This window comes from Vanellus vanellus (assembly GCF_965231255.1).
Source record: "Vanellus vanellus genome assembly, chromosome: 1".
In the NCBI taxonomy this organism is placed as follows: domain Eukaryota; kingdom Metazoa; phylum Chordata; class Aves; order Charadriiformes; family Charadriidae; genus Vanellus; species Vanellus vanellus.
The window spans coordinates 3396228-3419577 of record NC_138905.1 but is presented as its reverse complement, the minus strand read 5'-3'; the positions used below and the strand labels follow the sequence as shown (position 1 = coordinate 3419577).

General features: G+C 47.7%; 1 protein-coding gene across 1 annotated transcript in view; it reads right to left on the bottom strand.

The window, feature by feature from the left end:
* The window catches only part of PLXNA4 (plexin A4), a gene marked incomplete at its 5' end in the record, with an annotated part of 458703 nt that overhangs the window by 146095 nt on the left and 289258 nt on the right, over positions 1 to 23350 (bottom strand). The window contains one exon of the mRNA XM_082479239.1: positions 10596 to 10696. Within this exon, the coding sequence (XP_082335365.1) occupies positions 10596 to 10696 (101 nt within the window). The remainder of the gene's footprint in view (positions 1 to 10595; positions 10697 to 23350) is intronic.

Below are 23350 nucleotides of genomic sequence, written 5' to 3'. Positions count from 1 at the left end.
TTCTAAAGGTCCCAACGGGTCCAGGACTTGTTTTCCCCACTCAGAAACTGTCCCAGATGTTGTCTTAAAACAGTGCCTCAGACCTTCAGCCCACACCGATTCCCACTTCCTCATGTTATTCGCAATCTCTCAAATCCCTTTAGCCAGGTTAGGCAGAATCATCCTCCAGCTCTTCCACTCCCTCCCAGCAGACCCTTCAGCGTTTCTGCTCCTCCTCAATGTAATTCTCTGCCCCCGACTTCCTCTTTAATCTTTGCCGCAAGGTAATCAACAAAAAGACATGCTAATTGCCGGTGCAGCTTCCTAGGCAGGGAAACAACCAGTGGAGGAAAATAATCAGAAATCTGCCTTCTCCCCATTACCAGGGGTTGGTGGACACTGTGGTGCAGGATCCAGCCATGTCTCCTTGCAGTGGGGCTGCCCCGTGTCCCTACAGCCCAGAGCCGGTGGCGGAAGAAATTCACAGCCAGCATGTCCCTTCTTCACTGTGAATGTGGCCTCCCTTGCGGGAGGATGGCAAGAAAACATATTTTCTCTGAATATCCTGGTTTCTTGCATCCAGCCGTATTAGCCACTCTGGTCTAGATCTGGCTCCGGGGATGAGACTCTATTAAAAATGTATCCGTTACCCCTGGCGGAAATTAATTTGGTCCAATCTATTGGGCATTGGAACAGGAGGCAAGAAATGTTGCATGTCCTGATCTACCACTCATCTCTTGTATAACCGCAGCCCTGGCAACGCGCTGTTTTTCCCTGCTCTCCTCTGCGGGTGACCTCCGCTGGTGAGTCCAGCAGAGAGCTGCAGCCAGCTGACACCCAGGGCTTGCTCTTCGCTACTGGGGCAGTTGGAGGGGTTCATTTGTAAGATGTTTTACTTGACTGTGGTGTTCTACATGAGGGACGGACTTGTATATCTCCCCACAAGGCCAGAGATCAGGCTGTTGTTTGGTTCCTGTAATTCGTGGAGCTAAAACATCTGCGTCTGCCTTGGTAGATGGTTCCTGCTATTGATGGTGTGCTATTCAAAAGCTGCTGAAGGACATGTCTGAAGTGGAAAACGATGGAGGACAAGATGTTTAAGAAAACAGAACGGTGAGTTGCTCAGATCCACTCACCAAATAAAAGAAATATGTATATTGCTGGGGACAGGAAGAAGAGACTATGCTCATAGAAAAGCAAGGAGGATCCCCCCCCCGCCCCCCCCCCAAAAAAAAAGCCCCCCAGCAGGATGAAATAATTACCTTCAACCTCAGAAGCTCCTGTGAACTCACACAACCTGCCTCCAGGACCACAGTACTACAGGGAGATAAAGTCTTCCTGGTACAGAAGGCAACTGGGAAAGGATCTACCTCTGCACCTTTGCTCAGGGGAATGAGTGCAGAGGGGTGTGGGAGAAATTGGGAGAACTGGGGGCTGGAGACACACGTCCTGGTGGCACACAGGGATATTTGGTGGCAGGTCACTGAATGTGGGAGCATGCAACAGAAGATGGTGGCACGTATTTATGGGTAGGAATGTGCAGATGCCCGGAGAGGGTGAGTCTGGATAAAGAAATACCTTGAAGGTTCGCTGTGCTTTTCCTTAGGAGGAAGAGCTTGCTGATCTGCCCCTCCCCCTGTTCCCTTCTGAGATTTGTCATAGGTCAGGGATGATGAAATGTCACAGAAGAAACAGTGGAAGGCAGACGTACCCCCACCCCGGGGAGAGATCGTTTAGCGTGCCATTTTCCCTCATTGGCAGATCATTGGCCACAGAGGCACCCGGGAGCATCTGACAGCAAGACAGAGCGCAATTCCCTACAAACAGCTCAGTGACTGAGACCGAGTTTCCCGAACCACCCATATATCATCACTGGGTCTACTCCAGAGAGTGGCACAATCTTGCAGGAAATCCTAGTCCTGCTTTATTGCAAAGTAGGACCTTGAAGGACCTTAAAATTCATGGGAGGAGTGAGACTGGTCAAGTTGCAAGACCCAGAGCTACGTTTTCGCCACCCCCAGAATATGTGGGGAGAGGACACCCCAAGCTGGGGTTGGGCTCTATTTTGTTGCCCGCATACAGCAGTCTAATATCACTTGAGATGTCTTCAGGAACCCAGCTGGTGCTCATCTTATTCTCCAAAGGGAATGGGTATCCATATTCACCAGCCCCAGGTGAACATCTCAGATACCTCAGGCACTCCAGTTGCAGCAACCAGCACGGATGGGCAACTGAATCGACTTCTTGTGTAAATAAAAACACCTATATTTCAAATTCTCCTTGTACATTCTCCATACATCTTTGGTTAGGCACCTGAATTACGTCCTTACGTTGCCATTCCATATCTCCATATCCAGGTCTCCTTGTTGGCTCTGTCAACCTCCCCTTTATAACCTGTCAGGGTATACTTCTTCCCTGTGGCAGCCCCTGTAACTTTGCATCTCAACTCCAGTGCACATCTGACAAGCTTTCTAAGCTGATCAGGGTGGTCATATAGCTTTCCCCTGTCCCTGTTCCCCCCTTAACTGTTACCCTGGGTACGTACTGTGGGATATCTAGATATTCCACCTATCAGTGTGTAGTGTCCCAGAGGAAGGGTGATGCTGAGATGATGGTGTGTGCCCTGTCAAGGAATCAGCACACAGGAGGTCGTCTAGGAGGTCCCCAGGTACCACCAAACACCATTATCCCTTTCCTATTGCATGTCCGAGCACAAGGGATACATCTCCCAGCCCATGGAAGACTGTGTGGTGTTTCACATCAGAGAAGAAGAAACCCCAGAGCAAGAAACCCTCTGCAAAGGCTGAACTTTCTGCAATGCTAAACCTGAGCTGCTAATGTTTTTGTGGTGGAGACAAATCCCAAGTAGGACACCTAACTCACAGAGCTGCATCAGGAGAAAGCTTCTGCTGGAACTCACTGCATAAACTAATTATCTTCCCACCCCTCCCTGCTGCCCTCTAGCAAAATAAGCTAATGAAGGAAGAAGGTTGTTATCAAAACACATTTACCACACGCCTGCATCTTATGGTCCACAGTGCCCAGTGCTGTCCCCGAGTTGCCTCAGGCAGGCACGGCCACTGAGATAATCAACCTGTGAAGGGCACGGCTCTGCCCTGCACTTCTTGGTAGACCGGAACAGCAAAAGTGCTCCCAAAAGGGACATGACGGCACCTAGGGAATGGAAGGACATCAGCAGTGCTGGACTCACAACGTGCAGATACAGCGATGGGTCGGCTCTCCAGGACTAGTCATCGGCTGTTCCTCTCAAAGGGACAGGGCTGGTTCAGAGAGGTTTATTCAATGTCATCACCCATCTGTAGTGAAATGGGATTCCCAGGAGCCTCTGTTTCACTCGGGGCTTTATCACCATCAATAGGCGTGCTCCCCGTCCCAAGAATTTCCTCCTGCTCTCTGGACTAAGAGCCCCGATCTCATTTCAAAAGGCCATTGGAGAGCTGTCACATTTGGGGCTATTTCCTCTGCTCCAAAGGAGAGGCAATGCCTAGGTGTGAAATGATGGGTACTTTAGCTATACCTCAGCAGACAGATTAAAGATTATCTGGGCTCAATGCGGAATGCTTAATGGGCCAATGTCACTCTACGGAGCCCCCCTGCTGTGCGCTTCCCTCTGTGCAGAAGGCTGAAATGCCGTCTCCAGTTTCGATAACTACCTGAGAAGAAGTGGGAATCACTCTGTGCCAAGGCCAATTGTGGGAAGATGACTCCACTTTCCTTTGCTATCAGACGGAGAGGTTCACAGGCCACGTGCATGGCTGTGTGAGTGCCAGATGCGACCGGGGAGGAGTCCAACCAAGCAGCGTTTGGAGACAAGGCAACTTGACAGCTGGTTCACTCCTACCTTTGCCACCATTGACTGGCAGTGCTAACACTGCCAATATCAACTGATTGGAGACTTTCAAACCAAATGAAAGATCTCAAATTTCCTGTGATTACTCCCCCCCCCCCCCCCCCCCCCCCCCCCCCATCATTTAGGGTTTTCTCCCCATTGTGTACCAACAGCATGTATCTGGCAATCTCCTGTTGTAACGACAAATGTCAGGCACACAGGGGTATTGAACATAGCGACTGAAGTAGCTCTGAGCTTCCCCTCTGATGAGGAACATCAGCCCAGCAGGTACAAGTTTCTAAGGCAATGTAGGATTCGAGCTGGAAGCCTTTAGATCTTCATGTGGCTGATCCACCTTTATTAAGATTAGGACGATTGCCATGTACCTCTCACGTGTAGAGGGTCTCCCAGGTATTTGAAGGCACCAAGAGCTGACCTATGGCAAGACCATGCGAAGGCAGGAAAGGATACAGAAAGCTTTTCCTATAAGAAAAGGTGCCAGATATGATTGCAAAGACTTATTCATCGTGCCAAGCAAATGCAAACCACCTGTAAACTGCTACATTTCTGAAGGGACACCAGCTTGCACCCTGGGAAATAGAGCATGGGGAGTACAAAGCAGGGACAGCTGAGGTCCTGGTTTCTTGTAATGGAAGCTGAGGGTCTATAGGATGATGAGCCCCTGCGGGAATCAGCAAATCACTCTTTTCTCACTATCTCTTAGAGCTTGGAGCGGCACAGGACTGGGTGTGATAGTCCACCCTCCTGCCCTGCTGGGTCCCTGAAGCCTGAGCTATACAGCCCTTCTCAGTGCCCCTTCCCACGCCGCGCTTGAGATACCCTCCCTCCCCTGCGCCAGTGGAGCAAAAGGCTGGGAAGGAAAAGAGAGGAGATGAAGGGGGAAAGAAAGAAAAAAAAAAAGAACCTCAGCCTGAAAGAGAGTCACAGTCTTTGAGACGGCAGAAAGTCAAGCAAGCAAAAGACCCTTCAAAAAAGGTCTTATTGCAGCATCTGTAGGCGGCTTAGGTTACCCGAGACTCTCTAGTGATTCAGAAGACTTTGACCAAGAAAGTTAAAGCCAGGGACGATCAATGAGGCTCTGCAAGCAGCATCGCATCGGGTTACCTGCTGAGGCGAGACAGCGGGAGCTGCACTTTGTAACTTTTTCCTTTTTTTTTTTTTTCCCCTGATCTGGCAATGAGTCTGAGCATGGATAACAAACCTCCCTCCCCCTCCACACTAATCCCTCACTCCCTAGAAAACAACTTGTGTAAGTGCCTTTTTACCTCCATACCGTGTTAGAAATGAGAATTGTAATTTCTGGATACAGAAGCATCCTGCAGCTGCAAGGCAGTTGGGAAAAGCTGGAAAGCAGGAGGACGTGGAAGGCAACTTCCCAGATGCTGGGGTAGGTGTGTGCTGCCAGAGGAAAGCATAAATCCCTTGTGAACGGGGCTGTTCTTTTGTGGGGAAACCAAAAAACTCTCAGGTGGCTTCTCAAGCATCCCATGAAGACCACCTTCGCTGCTGCAGCTACCCAGTTAATCCATGGTCAGCTCACCCTGAGTAATTGTGCGTACCAGATTTTGGTCACCCCTTGACTAACCCAGATCCAAAGGGATCCAGGAAGGTGGCTGGTACGGCCCATATCTAAGAGTCTTCTGTCATTGCTTCATTCATGGGAATGAAGGAAGCATACAGGAGGTCATTGCATCCTATTCCCACGGGATTCCAGGAAAGACCTCTCCTGGAATGTGCTCTTCAACTGGGCTGCAACTGGGGTGTAAAGCCAACAGAGCCAGCGCGGGTCCCTAGGTGACATTCTTGTGTGCCATAAGGACACACAAAGGACTTGTGCAGCTCCTCACGGATGAGCAGAGGAGTTCAGAGAGCAGAGCCAACTCCTGGTTCCGCTGCCTCCGCAGTAGGACAGACTGGGGATGCTTAAACCCAAACAAAGCCTCTCCCCTCCACAGCAAATGTCAGTTCCTCCAAACCAACAGTGTTTGTTGACGGCCCTCTTTGCTCAGTCTCTAGAGCTGGTAAAGACTTCTGGGGGAGAAAGAAATCACACGTGCCCAAATGTTTCATTTTAATGAAAAAAAAAAAGGGGGGGGGGAAGTAATGCTTCATTTCAGAGGGGGAAGTAATGCTTCATTTCAGAATGACTTTTTGTTTTGAAATTTTAAGCAATTTACTAAAACCTCAAATAAAATCCTCAAATAAGAACTTCTGAGGTCTAAATGAATCATTCTCCAGTTACGAAATGGTATCATCCCTTCTAAAACAGCTTTCAAGAACGTTTCTTATTAAAAAAAAAATAATAATTGGCCCACTACAAGCTGGGGAAAAAAAAAAAAAGTTTTGAGATATCACAAGTCCTCCCAGAAAACGGGACTATTTTCCTCTCTGCTTGCAACTGATGACCTGCCGGCCGAGGAGTCCCCATAACAGCAAGGACAGATCCCAGAGCAACCTCCCTTACGGACAGCTTGTACGTGCTCAACTGTTCATCCCAGAATTAGACAGGAGCTACGTGAAGATGAAATGAGGCAGCACAGCTAAAATCTAGACGTGGCAGCCACAACAGAGCATGGGACAGGTCCCTTCTGCACCCAGCAAGGTCAGCATATTCCTCCTTCATAAAATATTGCCTCTTCCTATAGGGGTGCTGCTGCTCTTCTGCCCCAAATATCCATTCTGCGGGCAGCTGAGGTATTAAGCACAACCCGGAGATACCGTACAGGGCAGAAAACTTGCGTGGTCACCACGTGCACGTGGATCAGCGCTTGTAGACGTCTGCTCTGGAGCCGGTGCTGGGCCAGGCAGGGACGGCGAGGGCTCATTCAGCTGCAGAAGGGGTTATCCATCCTCTGGGGGCAAAGAGCATCTCCTATCTCTGCCCCTCTGTGCGTGAGGGAGAAAGGAGGTAGAGGAGGGTTTGGGTATGGATGGAGACAGAAGAAACTTGCCGGAGTTCGGAGGGGTGGTCAGATACTGGATGGCATCTTTGGACACCGCTGCATCTGACACAGGAGGAAGCTGCAATTCACCTCAGGCTTGGAGAGAGAAAACTTTGCTCTTCTCTCTGCAGCCCCCCGTTCAGGCTGGTGACATTGCCTCGACCTTGTGACCAGGCACCGAGTGCCTCTGTGCCAGCTATTAGCTTTTCAGCCTGGTTCCTCCCCCTCCCGCTCCCACCCCGGCCCCTCACCCTCCCCTGGAGACCCATGCAGCAACCGAGCGCCACGTTTTCAATTTACACCAACTAAATGATTCATCGCCGCCTAAAGAGGCCTGAACAGAGCCCGGGAGGGGAGCTGAGCTATAGGAGAGAAAGGGAAGGGGGGGGGGACAAGATCGGGGCTAAAGATACAGAGATGAAAAGCTCCGGTGACCTGTTCTATATCGGCTCTCCTCTTCTCGGGGCAGAAGCCAATCAATCTCCCCCCCCCCCCCCCCTTTCTCCTGCAGCCGTCTGTGGGTCTGTCTGTCTCTTTCTCTCTCAGCGGACTCGAGTTTCTCGGTGTAAGGTTAGGACGGCGGAGCCGTGGAAATCGATTCCTGAGCCCTGGCACACTGCCCTGCGAGCAGACAGCCCAGCTCTGCCCTGAGACGACGGATGGAGAGCTGTCCCCAGGCGTCCCCAAGACCTCTCAGGTGGTGGGAGCTGAGGGTAGCTTGGAAATGGGGGTCTGGGGGAAAGGCTCTGCATCAGCCCTTGAAGTGCAAATACCAAAATAAGAGAGCCCCATATGGGAGAGACAAAAAGATAGATGCTATACCCCAGCGGGCCATTTTCACCTGTCTCCCAGTCTCCCAGTGTTCCTCTTGATGGTTTACATGGGAGGAGAAAGGTAAGTTAAAGGCATGGCTTTGCCCACAGGCAATCTGGTTTCCAGTACCACTCTACCCCAGGTCTTTCACAGCCCGACTGCCTCTCCCATCCCTTCCACGAAACAGCTCGCACATCAGCATGGCTGGATTTGTACTGAAGGAGGGGAGATTTAGATGAGATATTAGGATGAAATTCCTCTCTCTGAGGGCAGTGAGCCCCTGGTGCAGGTTGCCCAGAGGTGCTGTGTCTGCCCCATCCCTGGAGGTGTTCAAGGACAGGTTGGACGGGGCTTGGAGCAACCTGGGCTGGGGGGAAGTGTCCCTGCCCAGGTCAGGGGGATTGAAACTAGGTGATCTTCAAAGTCCCTTCCAACCTAAACCAGTCTATGATTCAGCTGTGCACGGCAAAGCCCCTGGGATCCCTGACTGGGATGGAAGAGAGGAGGGTTAGCACTCATGAGGAGAAATGCTTACGGCACAGTTCCCCAGAGATCCTTGTGCAGGAGTTGCTGACGATGCATCCCGCACGAGGAAATTGAATCTTAAGGGGTTCTGATGTGCAAAACGTGCTAATAAGGGATGCAGAATTATGGCGCTCTGACCCTGCATATTCTGCACAGCCAGACCTCCTTGAATGGGGTGCAATTGGCTCCTCTGCTCTCAGGGCTACCTAAAGGAGGAGGAAACTGAGACCTGGACAGGAACACCTGAGGCTGTACTGAAGACCCCTGCCAAACCAGTACTGGAAATCAATTTTTTTTTTTACTGCCGTGAAAACTAGGGGAAAGGAACAGACTGGAGATGGATTTGATAATGTATGCCTTCCAACTGCTTTAAAAGTATCCATGGGGAATTAATTTCAGTGACCCTGTTGCAAGGTACATAAATAAGAGGTACCACTTTTTCAGATGAGCAACAGAGGTTAAGTGAGCACAGGGAGGAGGATATGGGGATCCTGCTGTCAACCAGGTTCAGACTGCAAAGCCAAACTTGTCCTTGAAGGACTGAGTTTGTACGGGGGTTTCTTGTTCTAATCGAGTCGATGCTGCCACCCTCACTCGCCACCAGCCATCACATTTCTGACACTGCTTCACAATGAGCTGCTGGGCCACAGCACAATGAGCTGCTGCAGCCACGTCTGCCCCTTTTCTCTCCTTTTGGGGATTTCTTGCTGGCTGTATCGATGGCTTGTTGCCACTGACCATGGATGGCAGGAGATTAAATATCTAGGATTGTTGTGGTACAATCAGTGACCAAATTGGTGCTTTCCTATGATGCTTGCGCATAGTCTGTGCTGTCCCTCCACTGACAGCAAAACACACAGTGCTTTTTAGGACGGATGCAGGATAAGATGAGATAGAATAATACTATAGAGCTGTATATCAACGGGAAATATCCTCAGGTCAGCAGGGTGAAAGTTTCATGGGTTCACACCTACTAGATCATAACTCAGAACTGGTTTGCCAAAGATCCCTTGACCTATTCCAGAACCTGAGTCAAGTTTTTTGACAAGTTTTGGGATGAGTCACCTAGCTCTGATCTGAAATTAAGCACACTGTTGTGGCTTTGGATGAGGGTCACACCAGCTAAAGATCATCCACAGAACGTTGGAATACGGGGCAGGTTTTTTGTCTTTTCTTCTGTTCCTGAAAGAAGAGGTAGCAAAGAGGATCGCTTCAACTGGATCACTGTCTCCACCAGGAGAGTTTGCAATGCAACAGGAAGAATTCAGGGGTGAACTCAGCAGGAGAAGACAGACACTGCAATAGCAGGGTCCATCAGAAAAACCCTCCATCGCTGCCAAGGATGCTGTGAGACTTGGAGTGACAGCACCCTGCAGAGCCACGCTCAGCTGGAGATGTTTGGTTAGACAGATCCAATGCACTTTCCAGCCACGGTCTCTGCTGAGAGCTTCTTGGCAAATGAGACCACCCTGCCACTCATAGCCAGGAGCTCAGCCAACCTGCCACCTCCCTCTCCGCAGCTTTGGCAGAGAGGTCTCTGCAGGAGGAGATCACTGGCAGCGATGGCTACAGAGAGGAAACTTCAAGATCAATAACATCATTAAAAAGCCTACAGAAAGCAAAGCCAATAAACTAATCTCCCAGTCCTGAGAAAACCTGGATCCACTGCTCCTTCCAAGCCACAGGATGAGGCATTACTGTTGAATAATGAAATTGTGAGCTGAGGTCCCTTCTTGGCCTGTTATACACCAGCCCAAGGATGTGGATACAGAAAAATTTGCTCAGCATCCTGGCCAGGTAAGCCAAATGAGCAGTTTGGCTTATTTGTGCTCATTTGGCCCAGTTGAGTTGACCCACAGAGGACAAACACTCAACTTCAGGGTCAACATTTTCCCACAGTGAACACAAAACCCACAAGGTCCTCATGAAATCTAACTTGGAGTGGACCTCATGATGCTCACAGAGACCTGTTTCCTCTTTAAGGGCAACAAAGATCATGGCAAATCTGAAAGAGGAGAGGTTCAGGTCAGCAGTGGAAAGTTTGAGGTGCTGAGACAAGTGTCTGAGCCGGGCTGATAGTCAGAACCAAACTGACTTACACAATGGAAACGAGAAGGCAATTGTCACCCCGAGAAGAGCTGTTGGAGAGTTTGATTAAAAGCACATGAGGGTGGACAGATGCTTTCCTGGTGCAGTCAGCAGACTGTGCATCAGGCGGCTGAGGAAATCTGACCAGCATCTACCACACTTCTCATCCCTTGTCTTCCAGAAAATGCTTCTTGGTTAAACAAAGTCTCTCCCAACAAGTCCTAGAGACCTTGCTGAAGATGTCTCCGAGACATCTTCATCATTCATTTTTTCATCATTCATTTTGTATCTCTGCCATGTGTTATCACAGACATTAGGAGAAGACGGCTGGGTGGAAAGCAGGGCTGGGACAGGGGAAAACACCAGCAGGTACTTACGTGTTGTGAAGAACACACCATCCACAGTGAGGGTCGCCTGAGCCCAAGCACTCGCTGCAGGTCTCGTACTGGCTACACGACTCCACGGGCACCCGAGTAAGCTGCGGGAGGAAAGGGGACAACCTGTCAGGCTTTTCACAGGGTCTGGAATGCCCATAACGACTTGATGGAGGTGCCACCCTCCCTGTCCTCTTCCCTTGCTGCCTGTCCTCCCAGAGGGACATCCCTGCAGAGCTCAGCACTGCTGGGGCAGGCAGAGGGATGTGGCTGCAGATTGCCCCAGAGTTCAACCCAGCGCAACCCCTGTCCAGATCAGGACTCAACTTGATGCAATCCCTTTTGAGATGAGCACGTCCCCTGTGGCCTTCCCCTCTTCCCCATGGCCTTTCACACTTCATTGCCAAATGACCTCACTTGCACAGCTTCACAGGGAATCGGCAAATCGGGCAGGCTGTGTCCAGACTGTGGTGACCTGGTACCTTGAGGCAATAAAACAACGTGTGATCTTCTGCAGCAAATTAAACTCACTGGATTTCAACACAATCTCCTCCACTCTGGTTGTGGATGCTGTTGCTTTCTGGATTCCTGTGAGAACTGAGGTCTCATGATGTCTTTGTCTCCCTCCCATGACTTCCCACACCACCACCAGTCCCAGGAGAGTGCTATCACCACTCCCCGTTGCCCATGCATCTTTCCAGCCATCAGTTATCCCATCCCCGGAGAGGTTTCTCCCATCAGAAAAAGGACAAAGGCTGCCAGCCTGGGTAGTGGATGAGCTTGCTGTCACCCTGACTTTGCAGATCAGAAGGCATTAGAGGTGGACCTGAAACACCCAAAATACTGCATTTTATTATCTTTTCTTTCTTTCTTTCTTTCTTCCTTTTTAATTAAAGTATTTCAGCCAGAGATTTCCAAGACAGAAGGGACTGCATAGCCTGACGTCCTGTCTAATGGACCGGAGCCTTTTGATTCCTATTAGGTTTTGTAAGTCCCTTACTTCTTTGGAAGCCAAACATACAATTTGGGCCCAATGACCTGATAGTCTCTTTTCCATTGAATAAGCTTCAGAGAGCTTCTATAATATACAGTCAATTGCCAGTGCCTTCACCCCGGCTCGTGTTAGCAGGGAGAGTTTATTCCTTCAGATGATATAGTGTGGTATTATCCTGATGAAACACCACTGAGAACTGCCAACAATAAACCGCAGAACAGTTACTCATGACAAATGACGAAGGAATACACCTGGATTCTAGTGACAATTTTTTACTTTGTGCAACATTCAAGAGAGTTTTGAGCTGTGAAGTGGGAGATTAAGTTTTATTCTGATTGTATCTGTACATGAACCAAGAGTTGGCTTTTATGTATAAATATCTATCAGGCAAAATTCCAGCTATTTATGAAGACCTTTTCTGTTTGTATTGGAAATTGTCTTCCTAACCCCTACGCAGACACCCCACATGGTAATAGATAGTGTATGAGCAAAAGATAAAAATCTGTATTTTTACCTCTGGCAGGTGGCATTAGCTTTAGAAAACTTTGGCTAGAAATACGATGGGGTTTGTCTACCATGGCACCGTTGCCTGTGTCAAGTCACCCAAAGAAACCGACTGCGGCTACTGAAAGCTTTTATTGAAAAAGGGAGAATAAAAAAAAAAATAATCACAAAACCACCTTTCTCACATTCAATCTATCGTCATGAGCATAAGAACATAATCAGGACAGACAACAGAGCAACAAAAATGAGAAGATCAAAACAGGGAGCGAATCATTCAGACTTCCGTAAGTATCAGGAAGTTTCAAAGGTAAGATGGTTTGGCCATGAAAGCGATTGTTCCACTTTCCTTAAGCTTCAGGTCAAGAAGGTATCAACTGTTCATCAAATATAAGTTGTGTGCTCCAGGATTTCACCCAACTAGACCTATGTTGAATCTAATAGTCATCGTTCTATTCCACTTGCAAAAAGACATACAATTTTTTACAAGAAAACATAATTTCCTATGTTGGCCATCCCCACATGCTCTTCCCACCTGAGAAAAATATATTGTGAATTATTTTTCCTTAATTACATCTAGCTTGACCATGCCTGCACTGGGAACATCAGAGAACTCGCAGAAAAGGCAGATAATTCAGTTTTGAAAGACTGTAAAACCGCCCTTCCTCAATCCAGATGCAATCGATTGTGTAATCTCCATTTTGTAATTAGAAATTTGTGAACACAGTTGGGATTAGCTATGCAGTTCCTACCCAAGCTACCCTCAGTTTAACATATGGTGCAGCTCAATTTATCCTCATGAGCTGTAGATAGTTTTCCTGAACCTCGGTTTCTGAGCTAGTTTACGTCTGTCTTATAGAAGTGAGCCTTGGTTAAGAAGTTTAGATCAGAATACACACTTTTCCAACATTTGGTGATGTTGAGTCTGAATGTTCTGAGTCAAAATCCACTTGTGACTATAATATATGTACAAGAAAGGAGTCCTAGAGGACTGAAATCTGCTATTTCTTTGCAAATTGCTACAAAAAGAGTAGAGAAAAAATGGTCTCTGTAGGTTGTATTGCTGTTGTTGTTATTACTATTATTATTTAATTAGCTGTCAAAGGATATCCAAGCTCCAGTCAGAGGCAGAAGGAACCTACTGGGAATCCAGAGCCTCATCGTTGCAGATGTGCTTCCTCCTCAGTATATTTAGGGTACTCAATCTCTATAGGATATAGTTTGTATGTTGTGTAGGAGCACACCTTACTCACATCACTGTCCCAGAGAGCACAGCTATGTGGTAGGAGCTTTCACCGAGCCACATGCCACATGTGTGTCACCACTCACATTGCTATGTGTTACGCCTGCTATAGGAGACCTTTCACGAGTTCACCTCAAGTAGCTTTATTGCTAGATTAATTAAAATTGTACCACGCTGGTAAATGTCTTGGGCTGTAAGTGTCAGACCTTCTAATTAATAAAGAAAGAAACTACAAAAAACAAAGGAGCCGCGACTGAAAGGAAAGCCACCTAGGGGTCGTCAGCTGAAAAGAAAAAGAACATCAAGCAAATAAAGCACATCAGAGGTCTTATTTTCCTTTGGAACATAAGCTGTAATTAATTCAGCTCAGCTTTCCAAGTTGAAAGTTTTGAGAACTGACCGTGCCCCCTGGGAGCAGTCAGCTTTTTATGCTGCCCCTAAAATATCTGAAAAAGAAAAGTCCGTGCAACCTCCCAATTACAGTGCCTTGCCATTATTCACAATGACGAAGGGACTAGAGAACGCTGAAGGTTGAAATCTCCACTGTAAACCAGACTGTGATTACTCCTTCCACCCATTCTCCATCCTTGGAATGTCTAACAAACTTTTCAAGGTCATTTCCCAACTGCGGTGAGGCTCCCTACCGCTGGTCTTCCATCGGGGTGGAACTTGGGAGTCAACATTTTGCATCAAATGTATAATCAGGATTTCAGCAGACAGAGGATAAAGAAAAGCAAGGTGTCCTTCATTTTGAGGCACTATGAGCCAGGTTAGAGTCATTTATATTCCTGCAGTGGTCACAGCTTAACTGGTATTTTGGCCTCACTCTGCTAGAGCAATATATGGATGTAAGAAGAATCATGGAATCACGGAGTTTCAGAGTTGGAAGGGACCTCTAGAGATCATCCAGCCCAACTCCCCTGCCAAAGCAGGACTGCCCAGAGCACATCGCTCAGGACTGCATCCAGGCGGGTCTTGAAAATCTCCAGAGAAGGGGACTCCCCCCCCTCCCTGGGCAGCCTGTGCCACTGCTCTGGCACCCGAACCGTAAAGAAGTGTTTCCGTGTATTTGAACGGAACTTCCTGTGTTCCGAGTTGTGCCCATTGCCCCTCATCCTGTCACTGGGAACCATTGAAAAGAGCCTGGCTCCATCCTCCTTCAGCCCACCCTTTAGATACCTGTATGCCATAATAAGGTCTCTCCTCAGCCTTCTCTCCTCCAGGCTAAAGAGTCCCAGCGCTCTCAGCCTTTCCTCATAAGGGAGATGCTCCAACTCCTCAATCATCTTAGTTGCCCTTCACTGGACTCGCTCCAATAGTTCCCTGTCCCTCTTGAACTGGGGAGCCCCAAACTGGACACAGTATTCCAGTTGTGGCCTCCCCAGTGCAGAGTAGAGGGGGAGAATGACCTCCTTCGACCTACTGGCCACACTCTTCCCTGTGCAGCCCAGGATTCCATTGTCCTTTTTGGCAACAAGGGCACATTGCCAGGCCATGGACAATTTACTGTCTACCAGGACCCCCAGATCCTTCTCCGCAGAACTACTTCCCAGCAGGTCCGCCCCTAACCTATACTGGTGCTTTGCATTCTTCCTCCCCAGGTGCAGGACCTCACACTTGCAAGAAACTGCTGTTGTTTTAAGGGTTTATATCCCACGTGTGATGAAGCACGTGCCCCCATTTTATCAACAAAAGCTGAGGCTGAAAGTGAGGTCTCCTGCAGCTGAAGTAGGTGCTAGCTAAATGTCTTTGAAGACGTAGGCTTAAGACATCTGAGCAAGTTGATGCAAGAAGTCCAGGAAAGAGCTAATTTTTGAACAATGAGTTATAAATACAACATATTTAGACTTCGGATTCATTGAAATATTGAAGAAATGAAGGTAAGGTTCCTGTGGGTCCCTATCCACACACCTGATGGACATTTAGGAGGTGCTGTCCTTCCAAGGCTCTGCCCATAGCAGACCAGAGGGACAGAAGATCTCTGATCATCTCCGAGGTAGGCAGCACTTCCAAAGCAGCCAGCCCACCACCGGATTTCCAAGATGACTACTGTGCAGCCGGCAGCATGAAAGACCCAGCACCCTCACCACTACCACCTTGCTTGAATAAGGGAGACCAAAGTGTCAGGACCTGTATCCCTCAGGCAGCGTCACCATCTAGACCGTCCCCTACTCACAGCTATCCAAAGTGAGATGCAATCCCAGAGCCAGGGTCAGACAAGCGGTAAGTGAATTTGATGTCCTTCTCAAGGGCAGCAAGAAAACGATGAGCAGGTCCAGCTGCCATAGCTGCAGCAGGATTCGAAAAGATATTTCACTTCATCAACACCTTCATTCACAGGTCCCCGAAGAAATCATTCATGAGTTTCTGGCTCACAAGGACATCTTGAAAAATCTGGCAAAACCTGCAAACTGCTGTACGGTTCAGAGCTCACCTGCTACATACGACTTCAGGGCTTTTCACGCAACGCCGGGGCTGTCCTCACCTCTGATCCAGCCTAAATTGCAAACTGCAACTTCGCCAGCTCCCAGCCTCACTTCCACCCTCTATTTCTAGTATGAATGAGTTACAGAAAGTCATTTAAAACAAAATGATTGAGGGTTTTGGATCTGATAGACAGTAACAGCTAATCCTGTTAGAAATTTGGCTCCCGCTTCTGCCATTATATATTCACAAAAGCTCCTGCTATGTGCTCAGTCATAATTTTCTGGCTCCCATTTTTGACTTTCTTATTTCAATATACATTACTTTTTTTTTTCCCCTTAAACTGCCAACATTCTGGTCAAAACGTGAATCATTGCTCAATCTCTGCTGTTATAATTGGATGTTAATACAGCAGCGGGATTTATTCAGTCTGATGGACTAAGTTAATTTAAATGTACAAAAAGGCATCTTAAGTAGCCAATTTCCTTCCCGACAGTCAAAAGATACATTTCCAAAACACTGAACAGTGACTCTGTCAAGCCATGTGGCTTCTGTGAATGCTGCTATCTTTCAAGACTCAGCCAGCCCCGAAAAACTGCAGAAAGATTAAGAGAGAAGCTTATTTGATTTCAAAGCCTTGAATAGAGTGTTCATGATAATACAGTTTATTAAATAGAGCAAAGCAAAAAACACCTAAGAGACCACTGGTGGAACCAGACTCTGCACCCGTAACAGAGTCCGTGAGGATGTTCGGTCATCCCAAGATGCCAATTTTAATTTGGTCTGAAATATGGACAAAAGGACCTTGAATTCCTCAGTCTTGTTTGAGCCCCTGTGCCTCATCCACCTGACCTGCAAACTCAGCAAAAAAGTGGGAACACGGAAAAGAAAAGCCCGGAGAGCTGAAGCACATCTTAGGTATAGTGATAAGAAGCAGGACTCGCACGCACGTAGATGCTGTAGAACTGGTGGGAGAGGAGATGCTCCTGCAAGGATAGAGATGAGGATCCTGGTTTGATTCCAGCCTGCCACTCCAGCATGATAAGTAAATAACTTCCCAGTCCCACTGGGACAGGGAATGTCATTTCTCATCAGACACCCCCAAGCTCTTCCTCTTCATTGTAGCACTCTTCCCAGTAAACCCATGCTTACGTACTTGGAAAACTGGAGGCTTTAATTATGGAGAGTTAATTGGAAGCAGCAGTAGCTGTCAAGGACAAATGACACAATAATTAAACTGGGGGTCAATGTCCCGCTGTGTGGCAGGGTAAATTACCTGTGCTAATATACTTGTTCACAAAGGGCTTCCTACCTACAGCTGCGCGTGTGCTGCTTCTCCTCCTCTCCTCTTCGCTGCCCTGAGCTGTCCTGCACATCTTTGGTGAGAGATGTCTTTACTTTGGTGTTGACAGAGCAAACTCCCATCCACAATCACACGCCACTCCCGTGAACAGAGGTAAAGCAAGGAGAGATACAGAGGGATTTGACGCCCACAGTGTCTGTGACAATAGCCCCAGAAGCCTTTGGGGTAAGGCTGAGAGATGTCGGTTCTCATCAGATGCTCTGAGGATGAGATTGCTATTGGTGCCCCCCCAACAGCGCAATTTTCTTTGCACCCTTTGCAGTGCAGTTCTCTTCCCCGTGCCTCCCTTTACAGCTGCCTCAGAAAAGCCAAGTTAGGTGTCTTCTATGTAGAACACACTGGGCTTCATTTCTGATCCATCAAGACTGTAAGTCTGGCAGCTTGTGGGGAACAGCTCTGCCGTGGGAGGGGTGCCAAGTGAGGGTTTCGCCCTCTCACCAAAGTCTGTCTGCAACATTAGAGTCTACGTCTAAGCTAGAAACCCAGGCTCTGTTGAAGGAAGACCTTTTGCAGGACAGGATTTGTCTGCTCTCTATTTTAGATGTCTACCCAGGGATGAGATAAATCACACCCTGGACGTGCCTATGTCTACCCACTGAATATAAAGGAGTCTAGACAGCCAAGTCAGACGGAGACATTTACAATGTACATGGCAAGCACTGGCTGAGGTGAATCCCACATCAATGCAATACTTAATTTTCTTCTATTCCTTTAATCTTGCTACTGTAAACAACCCCCGAACATGCTAAGCTCTCCCCTCTTCCTAATTGTAGCATCAGAATAATAAGTCACGATAAAAAAAAAGCATTTTCTTTATTCACTGGGAGACTGGCAGAGGAAATCCACTGTGTTGCATAGCTAGAAAACTGTTCCAGGAACTCAAAAGACCTTGTGTGATGACACGGACTGTGTTTGAACAAGTGCCTTTCACCATCTGCTCTGTAAATACAGCCCTCGTGCTTTGCTGCATCCAAGCTCGTTTCTGCTCTCTGTTCCGGCTTTATTTACAAAGGAACAGACACTCAGATAACAAAGATTATCTCAGTCCTTTTCTTGAAGGCTTGGCGGCTTCCCAGGTTCCCCCTTCACAACAGCTCAGCCTACGCCCTGTGCTGTCCCTTCTTTAAAGAAGTCTACCGCGCGGCAATGACTCTTCTCCCAAAAGCATCGGTGCTCGAGGAGAAGCTAGGGACACTCTGTCCCGCTATGAGCGTGGCTGGCAACCTGGAGATTGAAGAGCGTGTGTCCAGAGGTTTCAGCACTGAATCTCATTCAGCTTTCCTCTGAACTCACTTGTTTTTTCCTTACCAAGAACGCCAAACACTGTCTCGGCTGGGATAGCAACAGTGCACCCAACGGCATGATGATGTCCTCTCTGTTACAAGGCAGGAAATACATTAGGGATGCTCGTCCCTTGTAAAAAGCGCAGTTCACCGGAGGTGTGGAAGGAGTACTAGGTGTGGAAGGAGGTGTGGAAGGAGTGCTAGGGCATGATGAAACCAGCCACCTTCTCACCCACCCTGCAAACCACCGGCTCTTGGCTAACTGTCTCTTCCTGTAGTATTCAATCTGTGTTTCTCCCTCCCAGGTCCAGGTAGGTTCCGATCCCCTCTGCCTTGTTTACCGCTAAATCTTTATCCCGCGGTCAAGGGTTTCAGTCTGTCAACGGTAAAACAACTGAAGTTTGTCTAAACACTTGTGTTCAAAAGCATTCAAAATAGAGAGCCTCGAGTCACAAATAACACAGGACCAGCCTGGACTTAATGAGAGCCGGTGCCTGGGTGGTTACTGAAGCATGCCTGCGGAGCAAGGCAGAGATCGTTATCCAGGCTCTATAAAGACTATATATAGATTTAATTGGGACCTGTAATGGAATTTATGTCACCGCAATGGGTTTTCTCAAAGTCCAGCATCACTTGAAGGCTCCTGGCGGAGGCGTGAACAGTTAAAGCGTGCAGGGAGAAGTTAATAGTGGTTTCTAATGCTGATGGCTACTTTCCAGGTCACTTTGTTCCATCATCTTTCCAGATGTTCCCTTCCTCACCCTCAGTTATCAAGGGGCATCTCCCTGCAGATTCATTCACCTCAGCAGCCCTCTCAAGGTGTCTCCTTGCTGTCCGTTCCCATCAATGCAATCCTACTCCAAATCCCACCTTTACACCCTCATCACCTCTCTGGCTTAAGATGTCTCCATCTCAGTGTCTGGAGGATCTTTGCCTCATCTCTCTCCCCAGCCAGACACCCCCCCTCCTGGATTTCTAGCTCCACCACTCGATGACCCGTGCAGTTCATGAAGGATTGCTTGTGTTGATCTAATTCCCTTGTGCAGGATTATACAACCCCTACAAGCACTATCAAGCTCCAGACAGCATGGCAGACAGACAATTTGAAAAATGTCCTTTTCTTCGGTTGTGATCAGACCCAAAATCCCCCACAAAACCCAACTGTACTGGTTGGGATCAACACTCCGCATATCCCAGTTCCTTGTCTTCAGCCATGGCCTTACGGCGCTAAAGAAAGCGTAAGAACAGGGGAAGCATATATATGTCCTCAGTAAATGCCCAGCCTTTGGCTATTTTCATTCAGGGGAACTTCTGAGTCTTATGTATCTCTATGCCATAACCCGAATAGATCTTTCTTTAATTTTCCAGTTTATCCTTGAAAACACATTGGCTTTTTGCATCCACAGCATGCTTTGGCATACTGTTTCACAGGTCCGGAGCCCACTGCTTGACGGAATCACCTCCTTTCATTTGTTCAGGACTCGATTTTCAACAGTTTAATTTCATGCCCTGTAATTCTTGTATTTGCAGAGGTGGTGAACAGTCACTTCCTATCCATCCCCTTCTGCCAATGATTCATAATTCCACCAATCTCTACCATACACCCCAGTTCACCTCTTCCCAGGCTGAGGAGTTCCTGCTTTTTCATTCATCTCCCACGTGGAAAACACTCCATACCTCTGATCGTCCTGGTTCCCTTTCTCTTTTAACCATTTATTTACCCTCGTTAGCCAAATGTTGGGCAAAAGGAGAGGCTACCTGGTGGCCTAGGTCATCTTTTTATAGCCTTCTCCACCTCTGTCCTCTCTGGACTCTCAGGCTATTAAGTATTAAGCTACTCCTTTAACAGGGTGACACCTCTCAGTTTGAGGCACGTGAGCACACGTATCCTTCAGGCTCATCTCAGCTGTGAAAGGAAACACATCAGCTTAAGCTGTGATTAAGACTGCTTTATCACGGGCTCAGCGAACGGCAGGTGACTCGTGAAGCTGTGTGCGCCTGATCGCTTTTGGTGGTGTGAACATTTAGTGGCACTGAGCTTCAGACAGCTCCTCAGAGGACACACTTCTCCTTACCACAAAAAGGGACATTTGTTTCATTCCCAGATATCATAGAATCATAGAATTGTCTAGGTTGGAAGAGACCCTTGGGATCATCGAGTCCAACCATCTACCCTACTCTACAAAGTTCTCCCCTACACTATATCCCCCAACACCACATCTAAACGTCTCAAACACGACCAGGGATGGGGACTCAACCACCTCCCTGGGCAGTCTATTCCAATGCCCGACCACTCTTTCTGTGAAAAATTCTTTCCTAATGTTCAGTTTAAATCTACCCTAAATATCCTCACACGTACTCCCCCCTTCAACCTCACTCCTCTCATCACTGCCTCTTCTCCTTTCATAAGCCATTTTCTACGCAGCGCCATCAAATCTCGGCTGACGCGAGCTCCGTAGCCTGCCACGGGCAACATCAATTGGAGTGATAGCATCAGCTGAAGAGTTATGAGGTCACGCCGGTTAATCTGCAAACCAAAAACTTGAGATCTGAGGCAGGGAGAGCCATGATAACCTTTGCTTGCAGTTGATCCTGCAGCAAACATACACTAACCCAATCTAGAGACACAAAATCGGGACTTTCCAGGGCTATAGCAATACCTCTGCCTTGCCGGAGTGCTCACCACCAACAGCTTTACTGAGGGTTTCACTCAAGAGTTAACCAAGATCCAGGGAGAAAATGGGAAGCAGGCTCTTCCCAAGCCCTTAAATATACGTCTCAGTTTATTAAACGAGAGAAAACCAGACAGAGTTTACTGCTCAGCTGATGCCTGTGAGAGCTCAGTGTCTTCTCAAGGTTTGGGTGGTAATTAGTGCTGCCAAAAAGACAATGACCAGGCAGAGATGCAGGCCACTATTTTGGGGCATATTTATTTGCCTTTAGATATCTCCGCTGTTGGTGTCAGCGCAGAATGAGTGAGAAAAAGTTCCTGGCAAAGCCCAGCTCCCTCCCTGCAGCACTTTAATTTGTGGAGGGCTCGAAAAGCAGAATTCCTACTGTGTGCAATGAGGGTTGCTCCATCCCAGCCCCCAGTGCCCATATTTCAATGGATTAAGTGCATAACCTAGTGCAGCAAGCACTACACATGTTTTCCCAGCTTTCTCAGACATTCATCTTGCCATAAAATGAAAGTTCAAGGACATTTAATTCCGGGATCATATAAATGCATAGCATTTAAGGTCAGAAGGGACCATTAGATCATCTGTTCTTACCTCCTGTACATCACAGGCCACTAAATTTCTCCCATCTACCCTTATACTGAACTAAATAATCCGTTTTTTTAGCTAAAGCATGTTGCCTAGAAAGACCTCCCATTTTGATGTGAAGATACCAAGAAATGGAGAATCCTCCATTTCACGGGCAGTTTGTTCCAGTAGTTAATCACTCACACCATAAAAAGCCTGTACATGCCTTATTTTTCACGTGAATTCATCGGGCTTTGGCTTCCAACCACTGATTCTTACTCTGCTTTTCTTCTCTAGATCGAAGAGCCCTTTCAGCCTGCCGCTTTCACCCCATGAAGGTGCTCAGACATTCGAACCGAATCATTCCTCAATATTCCTTCTGATAAATTAACAGAGATCCTTCCAATCCCTTTGAGGACATCATACATTCCCACTCCCTACAACTAATTTTTGTGCGTCTTTAGAGCCCCTACAAATCGTTTTTGTGGGTCTTTAGAGCTCCTTTTCCTGTCTCTCAGTGCTCTTTTACAAAAGGAGACTCTCGAGCTGACCGCAGAGCATGACTGCTCCTCGTCCCCTCTCTTGCACTCCGCCAAGGATGCAGGATGTTTCTGCCACAGTCTAGACTAGGGGAAACCCTTCGCAAGGACGTAAAGAAATGACTCGCTCATCCATTTCAGTCATTGCTTTCTAGGACACGTCTCCCACTTTCCAGCCTGACCTCCATTCCTTCTTACGAGGCAGAGGAGTTTGCTTTTGTTTTGTTTGAGGGAGCCAAAGTCACCCAACCGCTCTGTCCTCATCGTCGTTAATGCTGAGCTCATCATTGCACCGCTGAGTATTTTATCCACGGGATTTAGTATCAACTTCCTGCTCATTCACGAACATTTTCAATAGCTTTGGGCCCAATATTGATCCCTGGAGAATACTACTAGGAAAACCCTCGGGCTCTTTGAGAGCTGCCAAATATTAAGCCATTTCAAAGATTTTTTTTTTTTTGCTATTTTTAGCTTTTTTTTTTTTTTTTAATGGGCCCAGGCTATGGTGTTGACTCAAGTGCTGTAGGGAAAGGTAAAGACAGGGCATCCACACAATAAAACTTCATTATTTCCTTAAAGAATGAGTCACCTATTTCCTCAAAGAAAGAAAAATATCTTATTTTTCATAAAAAATATGCTACCCAACTGCTACCCTCATGCTACCCTCAGAGGGGTCCTGCACTATCCAGTGCCTGTATGTTATAGCTTTACATCTGTCTAAAATGCCTCCGTAAATAGCCCAAAGCTAGATAGGATCAATCTGGGCACTGGAAACCTGTGGGGCTGTTAGGACATATGGTTTCTGAGGCTGAGATGACCCCCCAAATTGTGGTTGCCCAAAATCGTGGACGCAGAAGTGCAGCAGCATTGATTCATCCAGTTTTGCTGGCCTCCATTCTGCTGCTTGCTGCTGGTAACTCTGAATTCAGGCCTTTGCATGGGTTCCTGAGCTTGTGAAGGAGCACACAAGGTTCTTCGTTCCTCCAATCAGCTTCTCCTGCCGTTGCGGTCCTGTAATATTTTCATATTTTTCTGCAGACAAAGCAGAAGGCTGAGACTCCCACTGCCCCTTTCTTTTTTATGGAAAGACACAAGCTGTGCCCAGATTTCTTGGGGAAAAATAGCTGGCGTGAAGATCTGTAGAGAAACAGAACTTTTGTCCCTGT